This window comes from Henckelia pumila, chromosome 3, assembly GCF_033568475.1.
Source record: "Henckelia pumila isolate YLH828 chromosome 3, ASM3356847v2, whole genome shotgun sequence".
NCBI lineage: Eukaryota > Viridiplantae > Streptophyta > Magnoliopsida > Lamiales > Gesneriaceae > Henckelia > Henckelia pumila.
In genome coordinates this window covers 162127554-162146208 of record NC_133122.1, presented here as the reverse complement: position 1 = coordinate 162146208, position 18655 = coordinate 162127554, and the positions used below count along the sequence as shown (strand labels likewise).

Here is an 18655-nt window from a genome sequence, read left to right as displayed (position 1 = left end):
AATAATTATTAACGATTATCTGTTTTTTTATTTTCAGTATGTTTAAGATGACGACACGCAATCCACTTTCTGTTATTCTCGATCAAAACAAGCTAACGGGACCTAATTATCAAGACTGGCTAAGAAAATTAAAGATTGTTTTGAACTCTGAAAGGATTGCGTATGTGCTTGAAAAGAAGCCACCGAAGGATGCAGCTCCTAGCATCAGTGCGACTGAGTTAGCCAAGCTTGAGAAATGGTGGGACCATGATCTTCAAGCTAAGAGCTACATCCTTGCTTCTATGTCGAATGAACTGCAAATGCGGTTCGAGGATGCTGTGAATGCTGCTGACATTCACTTTCATCTGAAAGCGTTATACGGTGTTCAAGCACGATCAGGAAGACATGCTACTATTAAAGAACTCATGAGTACACGCTTGCGAGAAGGGGCTTCGGTCCATGAGCATGGTGTTAGGATGATTGGGCTAGTTGAGAAGTTGGTGGGACTCGATATGGTTTTACCTTATGAGCTCTCGAATGACATTCTCTTGATATCACTACCTTCCTCGTTCGACGAATTTTTGGTAAATTTTAATAAGAACAATATAGAGGCCACCCTTGAAGAGTTGGTCAACATGCTTGTTACTTATGAGGCCACAATCAAGAAAGAAAAGCCTGTTCTGTTTGTGGGCTCGTCGTCTGGGACGAAAAAGGGAGCCCAAAACAAGGGAAAGAAACGTTCTGCCCCTACAATTAAGAACAAGTCCAATAAGAAGTCATACAAAAAGCCTGCTCAAGGCCCCAAAAAGCCCGATAAATCTGAACAAGTCTGTTTCTTCTGCAACAAGCCTGGACGTTGGAGGCGTAATTGCACTGAATATCTAGCCCAAAAACGTTCTGCCTATGGTATGTTTTATATTGAAATTAATATCTCATTCAATTATTCTTCTTGGGTATTGGATACCGGATGTGAATCTCATCTATGCAATGATTTGCAGTTGATGTCAAGAAGCAAGAGACTTAGAGAAGATGAGACCTTTCTAAGACTTGGAAATGGACCAAGGGTTGCTGTCAAGGCCATAGGAGATATTACTTTGATATTAAACAATGATTTGAAGTTACTTTTAAGAGATATTTCGTATGTTATTGATTTGGTTAAAAACACTATTTTTATTTTTATGCTTGGTAGAGATGGTTATTCTTATGTTTTTGCAAAATGTGTTTGCAATATATATAGGAATAAATGTTTGATTGGAACTGGTGAATTACAAAACGATCTCTACAACTTAAAATTAAAATATATTCTATTAAATAATGTCCAAACAATAACAACAAAAAAAAAGAAAACAAGATACTCAAAACCTTGCACATATATGCCATGTTAGATTAGGTCATATTTCCCAAAGAAAGATGCACAAACTAGTGGGAGAATGCATGTTTGACATGTCAGATATAAAACTCTCTACCTACTTGTGAATTATGTCTGAAAGAAAAATGACCAAGACTCCCTTTAAAGGGAATGTGGAACGTGCACATGATTTTTTTTATTTGATCCACACAGACATATGTGGCCCGCTAAGTGTTAGCACTAAATATGGGCAGTCCTACTTCATTACCTTTATTAATGATTTCTTGAGGTATGAGTATGTGTATTTGATGAAACACAAGTCTGAAACATTTGAAAAGTTCAAAGAATTCAGATCTGAAGTAGAGAAACAATTGAGAAAAAGTATTAAAACACTCCAATATGATCGAGGTAGAGAATACTTGAGTACTGATTTTTTGGACTATCTCAAAGAGAATGAGATTCTCTCACAGTGGACTCCACCAGAAATGCCACAATTGAATGGTGTTTTTGAACGTCGAAATCGAACGTTGATGGACATGGTTCGATCTATGATGTGATTCACTGAATTGCCTTCGTTTTGGGGCTTTGCGCTTGAAACTGCAACAATGCTTTTGAATAATGTATATACAAAGGTAGTGGATAAAACACCATATGAGATATGGATGAGAAAATTTCCCAAATATTCTTATATGAGAATATGTGGATGTCCTGCTTACGTGAAGCAGACAGTAGGAGACAAATTGGATAGTAGATCCATTTTGTGTTACTTTGTGGGATATCCAAAGAATTTCGTTGGATATTATTTCTATCATCCCAAAGAAACAAATATGTTTGTTTCGAGAAATGCCACCTTCTTAGAGAAGGAGTTTCTATTAGATAGAAAAGGTGAGATGATAGAACTCGAGGAAATTTGAGATATACCCCCGACTGTAGAAGTTGAACCTAATCTCCAACATCTAGTGGTTGAATCACACACATCTAGAAGGTCTGATAGAATAATCAGACTGCCTACTAGATATACACTTCTTCATGATCAAGACCATGATGAGCCTAGTGATGAATGTGATCCAAAAAATTTCAAAAAAGAGGTATCTGATGCTGAATCATCTAAATGGCTTGAAGCAATGCAGTCCGAGATGGACTCCATGTATTCGAACCAAGTATGGACTTTAGTAGATCCACCTAAGGAAATTGTTCCCATAGGATGCAAATGGATTTACAAGAGAAAACTTGGGGCGGATGGGAAGGTAGTGACTTCAAAGCGAGACTAGTGGCTAAAGGATATACTCAAAGACAAGAAGTTGACTATGAGGAAACCTTTTCACCAGTCGCTATGTTCAAGTCCATTAGTATATTGCTAGCCATAGCTGCATCGTATGACTATGAAATATGACAAATGGATGTGAAAACAGCATTCCTCAATGGAGACATTAAAGAAAAGATCTATATGTCTCAACCTGAGGGTTTCACATCAGTAAGAAGTGAGCATAAGGTATGCAAACTTCAGAGATCGACCTATGGTTTCAAGCAGGCATCTAGGAGTTGGAATCTCAGATTTGATAACACTATCAAAGAGTTTGGTTTTGTTAAAAATCCTGAGCAACCATGTGTGTACAAGAAAGTTAGTAGGAATGTAGTGACATTCCAAGTACTTGACGTTGATGATATCCTCATCATTGGGAATGATTTAGGATTATTGCAATCAACTAAATTATGGTTAGCAAGTATTCTCCATGAAAGACATGGATGAAGCATCCTATGTATTGGGAATACAAATCTATAGAGATAAATTAAATAGGATGTTGGGGTCACCCAATCCACTTATATTGATATCATACAAAAAAGATTTTCTATGGAAGAGTCCAAAAGAGGATACTTACCAATGTGCCATGGTGTTACTCTATTTAAATCAATGTGCCCCAAGACTGATGAAGAGATAGAAATGATGACATGTGTTCCCTACGCGTCAACCATTGGTAGTATCATGTACGATATGATATCAACATGCCCTGATAGAGTATGCTCTGAGTGTTGCAAGCAGATATCAGGCTAACCCTGGTTTATTGCATTGGAAAGCCGTGAAAGATATTCTTAAGTACTTGAGAAGGACTAAGAATTTGTTCATGGTTTATAGGGGTGGAGAATTAAAATTTGAAGGATATACTGATTCTAGCTGACAATGTGACGTGAATGATTCGAAATTGACTTCTAGTTTTGTATTCATGCTTAATGGTGCAGCTGTTTCTTGTAAGAGTTCCAAGCAAGACACAGTTGCGGATTTCATCACAGAAGCTGAATACATTGCAGCATCTGCTGCAGCCAAAGAAGTAGTTTGGATGAGGAATTTTGTCCAAGAGTTGTCATTATTCCAAATGGAGTTGATCTAGTCCCGGTATACTGTGACAACACTGGTGACATTGCTCAGGCAAAGGAACCAATGTCTCATCAGCGATCCAAACACATACTGAGGAAATTCCACATCATTCGGGAGATTGTGGGAAGAGAAGACATATCAATCGAGAGAGTTTTCTCAGTAGATAACATTGCTGATCCACTAACAAAGCCCTTGCAAGTACCATTGTTTGAGAAGCATCGCGAAACAATGAGATTAAAATTAATAAATTGTTGGCTTTAGGGCAATTGAGATATTGTTAGAGTAGATGTCTTGAAAGCCAACTATTGGCTGAGAATTTTATTGACTCAAGTGTAAAAATAATCTTTATTTTAATATAATTACTCTCAATTTTGAAATTTTTTAATCTGCATAACCATGCAAGTTGTATAGATAAAGACCTTGAATATACTATAGTAAATAAATATGAGGTTTTACATGTGATGACAATCATGAAACACATATTTCAAATTATTGTATATTTTAAATCAAGATCATAGTCGATTGAGCCGTCCAAAATAAGGATAAGGATCGCTCGAGCTTGATACTAGAATTTGCGATAATGTGTACCACGTTTCATTGGTATGGACATAGAAATGTTCAATCATACAGATTGGTGCTCATATGATGAGTTCACTGAACTAACCTCCCTCGAACTTCTCAAGTGGTTATCATTCATCGAGTGGATAAGTCCGTGGTTATGGTTGTACACCATTAGTCCTTACGACCCGAGACAACACTGAGGCTCTACATGCTAGTACTGTGCTTTGACTTGTTTACCGACTCCATGAGGGTCATTAGATGGCGAGATTGGGTACAATTGTAACACATGTAGGAGTCAGTGAATTGTAGTCGGGAATTCACCGCTCACCTACGGGTATGGATATCATATGTGATCTAGTAAGATAATAGTGCAAGGAATGTCTGGCCAGAGTGTAAGATGTGTAGTAGGGGTAAAGTGTTTACCTAGTTGCACATGCGATGCCACTATGTATTTTCAAAGATGCATCACATCGTTATCAAACTTCACATTCAACCCTCGATGAACCAATGGTTGCAGATTCGATCGGGATATATGAGATGAAAGGACTGTAATGTACGTTAACCATAATCGATTGGTTCTTACAGGCACTATCAGTGATAACTAGAAAATTATGGGGCGATGCTACTTAACGCTTTTACCATGATTCGATGGATCAAATCAGAAATGAGTTCTCACATTCTTACGATCAAAGAGTTGATGCATAGAATGAGGTTAATAAGGGTAAGCCCATATAAAGGACAATGTCCTAAATCACAAAGAATTGTGAATACACAGATAGCTGTATCCCTGAACCATTGAGGGTCACACAAGTAGTGGTTTCTCTGTTCTCGTTGAGATAATAAATTCAAAGAGTTGAATTTATGATAGAACAAATTTGATTGGATCGATAGATAATTTTATAAATAAGTTTATAAGAACTTATAGAAATTTTGAGAGCACTGTAAAAGGCCCATGAAGCATACATATATATATGATATATATGGATATAGGGGTGGCAAATTTTACAAAAATCCCGACCCGTCCCGATTCCCAACCCGTTCCCGTCCCGAATTTTTCCCGTCCCGAATTTTTCCCGACCCGAGTGTTCGGGATTTTTTCCGACCCGATCAATGTCGGGATCGGGATAGTCAACCCTTCCCGACGGGATTCCCGACCCGACCCGAATATAAAAATAATATTTTTTAATTAAAAAAATAATTTTTTTTAATTTTATGTTTTAATATTAATGTTTTATAATTATATACCATATAATTTTTTTATATTTATCTTTTTTAATATTAACATTGAGTTATAATTTTTTATTTTATTTTTTTTATTATTATGAATAATTATATATTTTTTTATTAATCAAGTAGTTGTTTTAGTTTATTTGTAATGTACTAAAAAAATATTTTAGTTTTTTAATGGTTATATATAAAGAAATTATAATTTATTTGTAATGTATTAAGAAATTGTTTGATTTTTTTCATAAATTTTTTTCAAAACAATATTTTCATAGAATATTTTTTTTAAAAAAAATATTATTCGGAATTACCCTCTCCCGACCCGACGGAAACATTCGGGTACCGACACATCTCGGGTGCGGGATCGGGAGAAAAAAAATTTCAATTCCTATCGGGACGAGAATCGGGTAAGGGGGTTACAGGACGGGTCCCGACCCGACTCCACCCCTATATAGATATATAATGATATTTATATATATTTAATTAAATATGGTGGGACCATATTTTATTATAACTAGTTACCGTGACACACGCGTTGCCCACACAGTTCACACCAGGGACGGATCTAGGAATTAGAATTAGGGTGGACTTAAAATTAATTTAATAAATTATATATTATTATAAGAAAACATAATATATTTTATTTATAATATATTTTGAAACTCATTTGAAAATTTCATGAATTTAGAGTAATACAACAATAAATAAGACTCAAAATTTTTCATTTTTTTTCAACCACTACAATTTATTTTAATGCAACAACAAATAATTTGATTATTTAAGTAATATATTTTTTTCTCAAATCATAAAAAATATCACTTTTTAATACATTCATATCACACAACTATTATAATTTTAAAAATTAATCTAAAACAAAAAAGATATTTCATTTGTATCTGTATTTAAGACTTGAGAAGGCGAAATCATAAGCTGAATTTTATAGAAAAGTTTTAAACAATAAGCATACAAGATTTAAAAATTTACTACACTATTAATTATTCTTGAAATATATATATATATATATATATAAATATATATATAGTAAAAATTATTTTGGTACATGAAATATTGATAAAATGTCAAATTGGTATATGAACTATTAAAATTTTTTTAATTGGTATATAATCAAACTCAAAAGCCAATTTTGCCCTTTACTTAAATTGCTTTTAAATTGAATATTGTTATTAAATTGATTAATTGAACTACATACATATTTTTATCTTTTAAATTATTATATTAATTACAATTGTAAATATAAATTCATATTTACTAATTATTATATTATAAAAAGAATATTATATATCATTATACGAAAAAATATTCAACGTAAAATTTATAGATTATAAATGAAAGACACACATATATATAATTTTAAATTTTATTAATATAAAGAATAATATTATAGCATAGATAAACAGTAAATATATATCTTTTATTATATATTTTTAATATATATTATTTTTGAATATATAATTTATCAATTATTATATATATGTGTGTATGTGCATGTTTGTATTAATTAATATTTACAATATTTCGTACAATGAGTATGATCTCTTTTATATAATATAAAATTTAAATAAATATAAATTTATGTTTATAATTGTATTAATAAAAAAATTTTAAAAATAAATTGTGTATCTATTTTAATTTAACAAAAATATTAAACTTTAAAACAATGTTTTCATAACCGGACCAGTGATCGAACCAGTTTACCTTAAAAAAATGGTCCAACCGATCGGATCATTTTAACCGGACGGTCGGATCGGAAAACCATTTATATAATATAATATAATATAATAATAATATATTTTAAAATTTTAAAACCTAAAAAATGTATATAAATAGAAAAATATATAGATTTATCATAGTTTGAAAACTAAATAACCATATAAATATATTCAAAATATTAATTTTAGTTATATATTTTTTTAAAAATTAATTAAATAATTAAAAAAATCTAATATTGCTAAAATAATATTTTTCATGAAGTATAAATTCCAAATAATGTTGTATATATATATATATATATTAAAATATTAAATTAAAGTTTTAAAATTAAAAATATTTTTTTTCAAAAAAAAAATAAAAAAAATCGAAAAACCGGTTGAACCGGTTCTTGACCGGTTTTGGGCCGGTTTTTTGACCGGTTCGACCGGTTTTTGACCGGTTCTGACCGTAAAAACGGTTTTTAGGAGCAATCCGGACCGGACCAGTGACCGGTTCCCGGTCGAACCGGTTGAACCGGTCGGTCCGGTCCGGTTTTGAAAACATGGCTTTAAAATAATGTTGGTGAAAGGTAAAATTGACTTTATAATTTGATTATGTAGCAATTAAACAATTTTCAATAGTTCATGTACCAATTTGACATTTTACCAATAGTTCGTGTATCAAAATGAATTTTACTCTATATATATATATAAAACCCCCAAAAAAATGGGCTGTACTAGATTCCATGGTTCACACACAATACACATAGCATACGTGTACAGTACATGTATACATACAGTACCCGTATACACATTGTACAAGCATACATGCACTAACACACACTAAACTTTCATATCATTGCACATAATTAATCAAATCGCGTTTAGATCATTAAAAAAACATCATCAAATCTCTTTAAAATTTATATGGCTTCAACGATACATGAAAAAACGGAGTTTAACTTGCCTTATAACAAAGTAGAAATGATTTAGAGATGATTCTGCGATCGAAGTGTACCCGAACAGGTTCGAAGTCAATCAAAAGCCCAGTCCACTCCCTAAAATATTATATATATATATATATATATATCTAGGTAACCCAAGAACCTAAATAAATAAATAAATAAATAAAATATATTTTAATCTTCTAATCGTGCCCGAGTATCTCTTCTCCATAATGCATCCCCAAAAATCATCATCTAAAATAAAAATCTCAGAAGTGACATTTAAACGTTAGACTTAAAATAATTGAAGTCTAGCACACATAAAAATATAAACTTTTAAATCTTTAAAAATCACTCAAATGTCATGCATATGATCAAGTCGATAACTTAAAATCTTGGACGTTACAGTTATAATTTAGATTTGTATTTATGATGAGTTTACTAAGTGTTTTTTTCCCAAACATGCAACTAGTTTTTTCAAAATTATTTCCTCGAAAACAAAACATAACAAGGTTTTCGTATTTTGTACCTCAAAATATATTAAATGGACTTTCACCCCCATGATAGGAGGCTTGAATATTACATTTGGGTCTCCGTAATATGAACTATAATTAAGCTTGTGATTTAAATGATTTCTTAAGTTCCATTCCTTGATTTTCTCGGCTTTGCTCTGGAATCCATCTGGTAATGATCCTCTCCTCAACATTATCATTCTCCAAACATGAGGGAGAAACATCCCCATTGCCACCATTTTTGCTAATAAAAAGAACCAACAATGTCTTTGCAACACTGCCACAGAGACGGAGCGTGCAATTAAAATCAGACCAAACCCTTAGCCTGCCATTTGCATCGTCATCTTCCTCTGATAACACGAGTACGGCATATTCTGAATGCACCAGAGCTGGATGATGCCGGTAGACAACAAAGTCGACACCATACTGAGACCCTGCTCTCACCACCCAATTCTTCATTCGAAGATGTGAGTATGCTTTAAATAATACTGTGAAACAATCTTTCTTGGAGGTCATGTACTGCAACAACTCTGTATCGTTTATCGGACGATTATTTTCACCTATAATCTTAATGCATTTCATCACATAACACAAGTAAAAAGCTTCTTCCAAACTCAATTGAAACCACTGCTTATCCCTCTCACATGTGATTATGGGGCGACCAAAACAAGCTTGATTCAAAATTTCAGTTTGCTCTGGATGTGCTGCAAGAAGAACGCTGTAACCGGATAGGATTCCATGGGAATTAGATTCGATCAAAGATGATTGAAGTCGAGAAACTATTTTTGACATGGGGTCTGCGAGAGCCATTGCTTCTGCAGCTTTTCCTTTCCATCTCGGCCCCATCGAGCCTGCATCAAGAAAACAAGATTATCTCTTGCTGCTTAGTGAAAAGATCAAAGCAATGATACAAGGAAAAATGATTGAGAAGTGAGTGGTAAGAGGGACATTAAGAACTAGGGGAATTGACAAGAGTGCACTTCATCAAACACTTTGTGTTCATGGTAAGCAACTAGATTATGATGTAAAAATTCTTGCCCAATGATATCAACTATTCGTTGTTGGACTCCTTTATTCGTTGACAAGATTTGATTATCTTTTACTGTCTATATTCTATTTTTCACTAGTTCCAATGTTCCAACTAAACAGACATTAAATAATATGTTGAATCATTCCAAACAATATTGTTAAGCAATTCTCAACAAATTTCTAATGACAACAATTTTGTGACTATTTAATTTCTAAATTAAATAGTCACAAAATATATTTTTAGCTTTAATATCACTAAACTAACATCCCAACGATTAAATTTCCAAACCTTTTCCTTTTATTTCAAAATTTTGCATATTAATGTCCGATAATAATAATTAATCATTCTAAGACATCGGGCTGCCTCATACTTTATTCATGTTACACAATCCTTCGAAAATCCCAAAACTATAATTCTGAATTTTCGAAACTGTTGAAACAAAATTCTGAGAATTTATTCGAAACCTCAAATCGTCGCAAGTTCGTACTTATAATCAAGTATATATATATAGCAAATATCAATAATTGATCAATAATCGGACCAATAATTTGGACTAAATCGAGCGGTGAAAATTCCTTAACCGGTAGCCTTTTCTACAAGAATTTAAAGCTGGAAAAAGTCGAACTTAACTCACCACAACTCGAAACAAAGTCGTGCTATGCGGTGATGCAGCTCAGCCGGAAAAGTTAAAAGAAAATGGCCGAACACAGCTACGCTTGTTCACCGGAAAACGAGTTGTTTTGCTGCAAAACGATCCTAAGCTCAACTCTAAGCAACCAATAACCCAAAATCAGTAAAATAAGCCAAGAAAATCGAAGGATAACTGACACAGGAATAATCGTAAGCTAGGGTTTCGGGTTTAGCTTGAAATCACGATTTATACCTCGATATTGGTACCAAAGGAAAGCTTATGCCACGAGGAATAAATCCCCTCAATCAATTTCTGGTTTCCGACATCGTGAGGCGTCGGCACACGACGGCAAGAAGCGACGGGTTCTCCGGAGCTCGCGATAGAACCTTGTGAGCTGGGTATCAATACATAGCTCTCGTCGAGAGAGTTCCGAATCTATATTTACATTCGAAAATCCACAACGGACAAAGAAGATACGACCATTTTAAGGTGACGAAAATTTGGAGGAAACGTGAAGAGAATTGAAGGATAATGTTAGGAGAGAGAAAACTAAGATATGTGTATATATTTAATTTGTGTTAATTGCGGGAAAGTCTATGCTGGCCTTTGGGCTGTGCCCCAATCCATTTAATTTTTGACACGTGGCATAAATTTTTTAAACTCAATAATGGTGAAAATCGTGTTTTTTTTTAATTACAAAACTGATTTGCTTGACCAGGGTTAACTTTGGTGTGATAAAAATTTAGGATTTTTGTTTTCTTAGCGCTAAACTCTGATCTCTCATCTCTCATCTCTCCCGCCTCACTTTCAAAAAAAAATTTGGTTCTTGATCTTGGCTAACACACCCACCGTCTCTCGTCACCCCTCCCGTCGCCGTCCGGTCCTCCATCTGCATCCTCGGATCATTCAATTTTTCAAACTCTCCGCATAGCTTGGGAAGAAGAATTCCATATTTCAAAACTCTTGGCATCTCTAGGAAAGAATAATTCTAGATTTCTATTGAGAGCTCAATCCACAGTCATCCGTGAACTCCAGAATTTGTTGCTTATAAAAACACAGTGAGTGTGGAGTTTTTCTTTCTCTCTGTCATGATTTTCAAAGTGTTTCTTGTTTTGTGATTGTTCTGTGATTTTGTAACTCATCGTGGTGTATATATATTGTGATTTGAGCCTTGCTTCTTGTGAGACCCGGACGCTACAACCAAAACCCAAAACGATTCGGGGGCATAATTTTTTTAAAATATATAGTGCTCAGTTGCGCATCAATGATGCGCGTTCGCGCATAGCTCATGCGCTGTTGAGCACAATGATGCGCGTTTGCGCATGAGCATGCGCTGTTGGGCATCATTAGCGCATGAGCTATGCGCAAACGCGCAACATTGATTCCCAACAGCGCATGCTCATGCGCTAACGCGCATCAATGTGCTCAACAGCGCATGAGCTATGTGCAACACTCATTTTTGCAGAAATCCTAAAAACAATATAAATTAATATTATCCAACCTTAAGTATTGATCGATTCTTTTGAAGAAAGTGGTGATTAAGCTATGAGGAAGGCAACTTGATTTTGTTCTACACGATCATTTCTAAATTTTTTATAACTTGACACATAGCTTTGATTCATTATTATTTTTATTTACATTTGAAAATTTTGTTTAATTATAGGCTTGATGGTAGACAACAACGAAGAGTTTGAAGTTGCAAATCTGACTCCTGAAAATGTCGAGGTATCATCTACCAACTCTATTGCAGATGAATTGGAGAGTAAACTACTTGTTGGAGAAGTAGTGAGAAGTGTTGAAGATGCTTATTTACTTTATTGCAATTATGCACATGCTAAAGGGTTTAGTGTTAAAAAAGGTGATCAACGTTATTTTCCTGGTACAACTGAATTGCAAGCTAAAGATTTTGAGTGTTCATGTGAAGGCAGTAAAGATGAAAAACGCTCTAATGAAAAAGTTCATGTTTACTTGAAGCCAACTAGTAGAAGTAAATGTAAAGCTAAACTCAGAATAACCAGGCAAAAAGGGGGAGAGTGGAAGGTTGGTAGGTTTGTTGTTGATCATAATCATGACATGGTTGCTGTTGATCAAAGGCATTTGTTGAGATCATCACGTAATATTTCTCATGCTCAAAAATCCACTTTAGAAGCAATGGTAAATGCGGGGATATCTGTGGCTAATGTTGTCTCATATATGGAAAATGAAGCCCAAGGGTCACATAATTTGAATTTTCTCCGAAAGGATGTATATAATCACCTTAGTCGTATGAAAAACATACAAAAGTTGAGAATGGGGATGCTTCTGCGCTACTTCATCATTTCATAAATAAGGCAAATAAAGAGTCAAATTTTTTTTGGAACGTGCAGTTAGATGATGATGATAGGGTCATGAACTTCTTCCTTAGGGATTCGAGATGTCAAGTTGATTTTGAGTATTTCGGTGATTTTTTATCAGTTGACACCACATATCGAACCAATCGTTACAACTTGATCTGTGCTCCTTTTGTTGGGATTAATCATCATAAGCAAAGTGTGATGTTTGGTTTGGCATTCATGTCAGATGAAACTGAGAGTTCATTTGAATGGTTGTTCAAAACTTTTCTTGATTCTATGAAAGGGAAGCAGCCTGAAATAATTTTCACAGACCAATGTCAAGCTATGATGAATGCAATTGAAACAGTATTTCCATATTCTCACCATCGGTTATGTCAATGGCACATCAATCAAAATGCTCCGTCACACTTTGGGAGTTTGAATGGTGATTCGAGATTTAAAAGATTGTGGAATAAATGCATGAGTCATTGCGAATCGGAGGAAGAATTTGAATCTACCTGGAGGATTATGAATGAAAAATACAATCTTAGTAGCCATAAGTGGTTGAATAATATGTATGCTTTAAGATACAAATGGGCTACTGTATTTAGCAGTCATAGGTTCAGTGCTGGTCTTTTGGCAACTTCTAGAAGTGAGGGGACAAATGCAGTGCTGAAGAGAGTGAGTAACAGTGCCATGTCATTGTATGATTTTGTGCAGAATTACGAGAAAGTCCAAAAAAGTTGGCGTGAGAGAGAAAAAGTCGAGGATACGCGCTGCCATCACATGAAATCTCCAACGATGCTAAAAAATAATCCATTGCTGAATTCTGCGGCAGATGTTTATACACTCAACGTGTACAAGCTTTTTGAACTAGAATTTATTAATTCTTTGAATATGCGGTTGATTGAGATGCCCTCCGATTTGAGTGAAGTTTCTCTCGGGTTTAAAGTAAAATCTCATGATGAGAGTTCAAGGGTAAGATACGTGTTATTCAACAAGCAAACGTTTGAAGTAAAATGCAGTTGTCAAAAATTTGAGTCAATGGGAATACTTTGCAAGCACATTTTGATGATTTTCAATTTTATGAATGTGAATTTTCTACCAAAACAATATTTGAAAAAGAGGTGGATGAAAAATGCAAAAAAACAGAGTTGATGACTTTTTTCTGGATGAAAGTCGAAGTGGAAGCGGCAGTGGCTGTGGTCGTGAGTGTGAGACTGTTTTTGTGAACCAAATCATGAGATCAACATATGCTCTGAGCATGAGATGTAAATTTAATGAAAATTCCAGAAATATGTTGACAGAAATTCTAGATGGTGCGAGGGAACAAATAGATTGTTTGTTTGAAAATCTGAAGTTGGAAGATCCGAAAGTTTGTGGCGACGAATTTGTTGAAGAAAATATCCTGTTAGATGACATACTCGTGCTTAATCCTCCCCGAGTGAAGTCAAGAGGAATCACAAATAAAAACATACAACGTCATTGGGATGTTAAAAATAAGAAAAGGAAAGGAAAGGAAAAAGGTGATCGATCAAGTAAGTTAAGTTGTAAATTGATCTTTCTTATGTGTTTAGTTCTTTTATGTTTAAATTATTATTTTGTATGATATAGATGCAAGGGGAACCAAAGGCAAAGGTCAAAGTTCACAACCCTCTCAAAGTACAAAGTGCCAACGACGTCAAAATGCTACTGTCCCACCTTCACAAATCAATATTAATCATCCCTTTGATTTTGCATCAACTGGATCTCAATTTCATGTCAACCAAATATATCATTGGGTTGTTACTAACTTTTGCCTTGGGTTAATTGTACACCTAACCTTTTTTAAAGGATGGGGAAGCGCTTCTGCTGCGCATATGGAGTGCTGATGCGCTCTATCTAAAGCGCAACAGTGCTTCTGGTTCATTATGATGGGTGCTGCTGCGCTCTAATTCTCTCATCATCTTACATTTATTTGTGTATTTCAAATGCAGGAAAGTGATACAAACTTAAATTCACATGACCAAATGAATTCATTCTCATATCAATTTGAGAATCTTCATTCATTCCAAGTAAGAAAAATTGCTAAAGAATATTTAAATTGTTTATAAATTTATCTCATTTTTTTAAAAAAATATTTTTAGGGACACAATGATAGTAATCATAATAGCTCGATATAAGAGCTGCGATGTCTCGGCTTCTCAAGGTAATTTTTTTGCTTCTTTATTTTGTATTTAAGCTAAAATAATAAAGATGAGGTGATGTAAAAGATTTGTTTTTGCTGTGTTGGTATTTTCATAATTGTTTTCGTGAATTATGGTATTTTGCGCTAGAATGTATGCCGGTTTCGTGAACTCTGGTTTGATCTTGGTTTTGAACAAAGAATCAGTGGGCACATGATGATCTTGCATTTGTTGTCATATGTAATCTCCTTTTGTCAGTTGCTACTGCTGGTTATTGTGTTGCGTAAGTGCACTATTTTCATGATCTTGGTTTTGAACAAATTTGTGCACCCGAGTTGAAATGTTCAACATAATATTCTTTTAAATGATTGCAATACATGTTTTTGTGGTTATTCCAGTATTGATTTTTCCATTTCCTTGTGACTTTGTTTCCTCGCTGGAATTAGTCGGTTTCATGAATTCTAGTTTTTTTGGGAGAAGAGATTTGAAACCAATTGTGTGACTTTGTTTCCTCTCATTTGAATTGATATCTCATTTGATGTGTTGGTCTTTTCAGAATTGTTATAGTCGCGAGAGTTTTTTGGGAACTAGTTGCTTTTGTGAATTCTGGTTTTTGGGAGAGAATGGAGATGTTGGCAGCTGGCAGGAGAGCTGATAATAGATCAAGAAAGGAGAAAGAACAGCAGCTTACCCACTGTGGTGCTAAGCAGTCGTCTCGTCGCCAAGAACATCCTCTTGTTTAGCAAGAGCATTTTTGGATTCTTAATGGAGAAGTTGTCAAAAGTTGGTTAAGAAATAGTTGGAATTGTATGGGATTTATGTTCTGGAATCCAAATGTCTGTTTTGGAATTTACTTTTATAAATTAGTTGGAAGTGTATGGAATTTTTTTCACTCCAATTTCTGTTCTGGAATTTGCAATGAAACAGAGGCGTGCATTTTCCAATTTTTTTCAGTCCAAATGTATGTTCTGATGCTGTGTTGTATATAGGTAAAGAAATAGCAAGAACCCAACCCAAAACTTCCCAGCTCTCGAGTAAGAAACTTTATTTAGCTTGAACCTTGACTTTTTTTTGTTGATTTTGGGTGAGGGAAACGGTTGGACAGCTTACTTTTTTTTCTTTCTGGTAACCACTATTGAATTCGAGCTTAATCGAAATGTTTAGACCATTTTAATTTTAAATTTTTGCGGCTTTGTCTTGTAGTCACAATGCTTTTCTGGATCAATTTTTGGTAACATCTTAAATACAAAATCATCGAACACAAGGGGAGCATTAATGAAGACATACAGAACCGATAATTATTTTCATTTTCCATACGGGCATACAATCCCAGAACTAATAAGGCCGCAACATTCTGCATAAAGAAACCATACAATTGCAGATCTTCAGTTGTTAAAGTACAAAGCACAGCTACTTAAGCTTCTGTAAGCATGAGAGAAGCAGCAATTGGCTTGGCTTTTGCTTCAGTTTTGTTCATTTTACAGAGCACAACTACTTACAAATATTAATTAATGAGTAGGACCGAATTTATGCATTGCAAAATTGATAAATAATTTTGGGATTTTAAATGAACCAATATGATCCAAGAATTCATTCAACAAAAATCCAATACACGGACGTGAATAAACGGCTAGCTAAAGAAAATAATATCAAAAGGGATCATATTTCTTGACAAACAAATTATATTACAAATATCTCGGCTCTTCTCATTTTGAACTCCAATGGATGTATCTCATCATTGTCCTTCATTACCAACCGCTCCGGAGTATCCAGTCCTCGGAGATGCTTACCTTCAAACATGAACAAAAAATATACTAAAAAAAGTGTCGCAGAAGAGTGGATAGGAAATCTGTATAGTTCCAGCGCAGTTTGGACACAAATTTTAAGAGTGAAAAATCAATACAAGCGAAAAAATGAATATGTATATATATATATATATATATATATATATATACAGCTTTGTGATTGATAACCATCAAGGACAGAAAAAAGAAACATGATACACAATCTACTATCTAGATCCACAAAAAAGGAAACAAGATATACAATCACAGTGAAAAATCAACCCATATAAATTGGTAACCGTCAAGGCCAGAAACAAGATACCCAATCTACTATCTAAAGCATGAGTTGATACTGATCCAATTCGAATAAATAGAGCTTATGATTCAATCAAGCTAAACTTGAGAGAATAAAAGAAAAAAAAGAACATTCTAAATGCTCAAGTCTCCTAGTTGTATTGATAAGTATTGTTACTATCTATTTGTTGAAAGGATGTTTTAAAAACATTGTATCATATTTCTTCAAATCAATATCATTTGGTTATATACTCCAAGAAAACTATGACAACAAAAAAAACATAGAAGCCCAGAGAACTACCAGCACGATTCAGGACCATCCGGCATGATTCAGGTCTCTTTTCGTTTGATGGAAGGAATTTCGAAAACTGTCATTCCGGCACCAAGAACAAAACTTCAACTAAATACAAAATGTTTGATAATATATTAATAGTTAATATATGATATCTCAAATTAAGTTAATAAATATATTGTAGACATCAATATATAACTATTTACAGGTAAGAATATGGAAAGAAAAATTAATATTGAGAAAATAAACTCACATTCATTATAAAACACAACCATTCTGTTTGGAAATGGAAATGCATCGAGTGATCTTTGAAAGAATTCTAATCCATCACAAATTTAGTCACAAAATTGGTGAAACTAATATAGAAAATAAATTATTTTCATTTAACCTATTCAGTATTGTTCAACGAGAACTAATAAAATTAAGATTTTTGTATGGATGTGTTGGAAAAGGTCTACTTATCAACATATTAATTAATTTATTTAATGAATTTTGAGAAACAATAAAGACAACCATGTGTGGTAAAAAAAAACCGACATTATAATGTGAAGTAAAAAACCAGGTGTGGAGATATTTCTTAATTTTCAAGTAAAATTAATACAAAATTTTATACATAATGAATTCAACTGATTAAAATGAGAGATATCTTTCACATAAAGTACCGATGGTGACAGGCGACGGTCGGTGGCGGTGAGACGAGGGTGGGGCGGTCGGTGGCTGGCCGCTGCTGTGGTAAAAAAAAAGAGACTTTAAAAATGTGAAGTAAACATGCCTAGATCTAAATCTGAATGGAGGGATGAGGATCCGAGATATGACGAATCACATAATCAATTACCTGAGCTCAGATTTCTTCAGGGTTTCTTCCCTTCCGGCGTGGAAAAAGGGAAATGGAATGAGAAATCTGATTCGAGTGAAATGCATCATTAAAAGTGAATAAAGCTGTAAATGAACTTTGTTGTAATTCCATCGAAGGCATTATTCCATAGCAAGATCCTGAAATTATTTTTGGGGAGGTGAAGCGGGAGGAGGGGAGATGAGCTGTCAGCGCTATAAATGAGAAATCAAAAGTTAGGTCTAACCCAAGCTAACCATGGTTAAGGAAATCTATTTATTTATTTAAAAAATATACACGATTTGCATTATAATTCATTTAAAAGGAGGTTGACATGTGTCGCACAATGAATGGAAGAGGGCACAACCCTTTGGCCAGCATAGACTTTCCCGTTAATTGCATTCACACTTGCTGTGAAAAGTTTAGAATACATAAAACACTCTGTGTAAAATTAATAGCATATTAGATCTTATGTTTTAAAAAAATTAGCATAAAAACCCCTATGAGAGGGTATAAATGTGTCTGAGTTTGTATAACATAGGAGTGAAATATGCTATATTTTAAAAAACTGAGGGATACATTAGCCTATTAATACTTTTTAGGGGTTTTTATGATTTTTAGAATTTTCACAGGGGAGATTAATGCAATTAGCCCATTTAATTTA

The 18655-nt window shown here is 33.9% G+C and overlaps 1 protein-coding gene across 1 annotated transcript; it reads right to left on the bottom strand.

Annotated features, from left to right (window-relative positions):
* Window positions 1–8622: 8622 nt before the first annotated feature.
* On the bottom strand, window positions 8623–10830 carry LOC140892159 (tRNA-splicing endonuclease subunit Sen2-1-like). Its single transcript, XM_073300926.1, has 3 exons — window positions 10565–10830; window positions 10316–10449; window positions 8623–9502 (listed from the first exon to the last, which is right to left on the bottom strand). The coding sequence occupies exon 3, from the start codon at window positions 9495–9497 to the stop codon at window positions 8751–8753; it is 747 nt and encodes a 248-aa protein (XP_073157027.1). The 5' UTR covers window positions 9498–9502; window positions 10316–10449; window positions 10565–10830; the 3' UTR covers window positions 8623–8750.
* Window positions 10831–18655: the final 7825 nt, after the last annotated feature.